The 3,430-nt window shown below is 43.1% G+C and overlaps 1 protein-coding gene across 1 annotated transcript in view; it reads left to right on the forward strand.

The window, feature by feature from the left end:
* Positions 1-225: 225 nt before the first annotated feature.
* The window catches only part of CYLC1 (cylicin 1), a 162,645-nt gene continuing 159,440 nt past the window's right edge, over positions 226-3,430 (forward strand). Inside the window, exon 1 of the mRNA XM_035028628.1 lies at positions 226-398. Coding sequence (XP_034884519.1) covers positions 226-398 — 173 coding nt within the window. The remainder of the gene's footprint in view (positions 399-3,430) is intronic.

Raw genomic sequence — 3,430 nt, forward strand, 5'->3', positions numbered from 1 at the left:
ACAGGCAGTTGGTTTTGAGGTATGAAGCAGAGAGCCATGATTCTGTGGGCAGATATCAGAGGATAAATGGCAGCAGGAGGGTGCCTGGCCGTGGGAATCCTACACCACCAGTGAGTGACAGCCTCATGCGCTGTGGATGGGCACAGACTCGCAGACCGGTAGCATCGGGGAAAGGACTTTAGGGCAGCTCCCAGGGTGGAAAATCACAGCGGCTGGGTCACGCACATGCGAACTGCAGCCACCCCGTCGGAAACCCAGAGCTGCGGAGTCACGCGCATGCGAACTGCAGCCCCGGGGATGGAAACCCGGAGCGCCGGGGTCACGCGGGTGAACTGCAGCCCCCGGGGTGGAAACCCGGAGTGGCGGAGTCGCATGCGCATGCGAACTGGGAGCAGCTGGTGGTTTTAGAAGCACAAAGGGCAGAAACGGACCCCGACCTGAAGGCAGGACTGTAAGCACTGCGGAGGGGCACACAACCCAGGACGCTGCAGTTTATAACAACACGGAAAGAAACGGAGACAGTGTGGCCTGGAGAGTTCACTGAAGAACAGACTGTGGTCTCTCTGCTCTGAGGCAGAGGTTTGGAATTGGTTTTTTCTGCTCTGACTCATGGAAGAGACACAGAAAGCCACCAGGGAAAGGCACCAGAGAACAAAAGCCTCAAAGACTGATTCCCACTAAGCCCATACCCCGCCAAAGGGGCACAGGGCAACTCCGCCCAAACAGGGTTGCCTGAGTAACAGCGCAGCAGGCCCCTCCCACAGAAGACAGGCTGGGAAAACAAGAGGACAGCAAACCTAAGGTCCCAAGAAAACAGGTGCATCTTGCTTGGGTTCCAGTCAATAATTTCAACTCTATACATTCCCTCAAACACCCATCAACAGAAAGACTAGGAGGAGGAGCCCTCAAAATAGAAAAGACTCAGAGATTATGACTTATGCTGCAGATTTACAAATGGATGTAGATATAACCAAGATGTCAGAGATGGAATTCAGGCTAGCCATTGTGAAGACAATGGCTAGAATGGAGAAATCAATTAATGGCAACATAGAGTCTCTAAGGTCAGAAATAAAGGTGAATTGGCAGAACTTAAAAATGCTATCAATGAGATCCAATCCAATCTAGATAATCTAACAGCTAGGGTAACTGAGGCAGAAGAGATAATAAGTGACCTAGAAGACAATATAATAGATAAAAAGGGAACAGAGGAGCCCAAGGAAAAACAACTCAGAATCCATGAAAATAGAATCAGAGAAATAAGTGACACCATGAAGCGTTCCAATGTCAGAATAATTGGAATCCCGGAGAGAGTGGAGAGAGAGACAGGGCTAGAAGATGTTTTTGAGCAAATCATAGCTGAGAACTTCCCTAATCTGGGGAATGAAACAAACATTCGAGTCCTAGAGGCAGAGAGGAGCCCTCCTAAGATCAGGAAAACAGGCCAACACCCTGGCATGTAATAGTAAAACTTGCAAATCTTAGAACCAAGGAAACCATCTTAAGGGCAGTTAGGGGGAAGAGATTCCTTAGGTACAGAGGGAGGAACATCAGAATAACGTCAGACCTATCCACAGAGACCTGGCAAGCCAGAAAGGCCTGGCAAGACATATTCAGGGTACTAAATGAGAAGAACATGCAGCCAGGAATACTTTATCCGGCAAGGCTTTCATTTAGAATGGATGGAGAGATGCAGAGCTTCCATGACCGGCAGAAGCTGAAAGAATATGTGACCACCAAGCCGGCCCTGCAAGAAATATTAAGGGGGCTTCTATAAAAGGAGAAAGACCCCAAGAGTGATCTACAACAGAAATTTACAGGGACAAACTATAAAAGCAACATCTTCACAGGCAACGTGATGACAATTAATTCATATCTTTCAATAATCACTCTCAACGTGAATGGCCTAAAAGCTCCCATAAAATGGCACAGGGTTGCAGATTGGATAAAAAGACAGGACCCATCCATATGCTGTCTACAAGAGATTCATTTTGAACCTAAAGATACATCCAGACTGAAAGTGAAGGGATGGAGATATATCTTCCATGCCAGTGGACCTCAAAAGAAAGCTGGGGTAGCAATTCTTATATCAGACAAATTAGATTTTAAACTAAAGTCTGTAATAAGAGACACAGAAGGACACTATATAATTCTTAAAGTGTCCATCCAACAAGAAGATCTAACAATTGTAAATATGTATGCTCCCAACATGGGAGCAGCCATCTACATAAGCCATCTGTTAACCAAAATAGTCATATTGATAACAATACGTTAAATGTAGGAGACCTCAATACTCCACTCTCAGCAATGGACAGATCATCTAAGCAGAAAATCAATAAGGAAACAAGAGCTTTGAATGATAAATTGGACCAGATGGACCTCATAGATATTTACAGAACATTCCACCCTAAAACAACAGAATACTCATTCTTCTCAAGCACACATGGAACTTTCTCCACAATCGACCATATACTGGGTCACAAATCAGGTCTCAACTGATACCAAAAGTTTAAGATTATTCCCTGCATATTCTCAGACCACAATGCTCTAAAACTCGAACTCAATCACACACACACAAAAAAAAATTGGCAGAAATTCAAACACTTGGAAGCTAAAGACCACTCTGTTCAAGAATGATTGGGTTAACCAAGAAATCAAAGAAGAACTTAAACAATTCACGGAAATCAATGAGAACAAAAACACATTGGTCCAAAACCTATGGGATACTGCAAAGGCGGTCCTAAGGGGGAAATACATAGCCATCCAAGCCTCACTCAAAAACTTGGAAAAATCCTGAATTCTCTAGCTAACTCTACACCTTAAAGAACTAGAGAAAAAGCAACAAACAACGCCTAAGCCACACATTAGAAGAGAAATAATTAAAATTAGAGCAGAAATCAATGAATTAGAAACCAGAAACACAGTAGATCAGATCAATGAAACTGGAAGTTGGTTCTTTGAAAGAATTAATAAGATCGATAAACCACTGGCCAGACTTACCCAAAAGAAAAGAGAAAGGACCCAAATCAATAAAATTATGAATGAAAGGGGAGAGATCACGACTAACACCAAGGAAATAGAAAAATTATTAGAAAATTATTAAAACTTCTCAAACTCAACACCCAAAATACAAATAATCAGGTCAAATTATTATCAACAACTATATGCCAATAAACTGAGCAATCTGGATGAAATGCATGCCTTCCTGGAAACCTATAAGCTGCCAAGACTGAAACAGGAAGAAATTGACAACCTGCATAGGCCAATAACCTGTAACGAGATTGAAGCAGTGATCCAAAACCTCCCAAAAAACAAGAGACCAGGGCCTGATGGATTCCCTGGGGAATTCTACCAAACATTCAAAGAAGAAATAATACCTATTTGATTGAAGCTGTTTTAAAAAATAGAAACAGAAGGAAAACTTCCAAACTCA

The sequence above is a fragment of the Mirounga leonina genome, unplaced genomic scaffold (assembly GCF_011800145.1).
Source record: "Mirounga leonina isolate KUSES-001 unplaced genomic scaffold, KU_Mleo_1.0 Mir_204, whole genome shotgun sequence".
NCBI lineage: Eukaryota > Metazoa > Chordata > Mammalia > Carnivora > Phocidae > Mirounga > Mirounga leonina.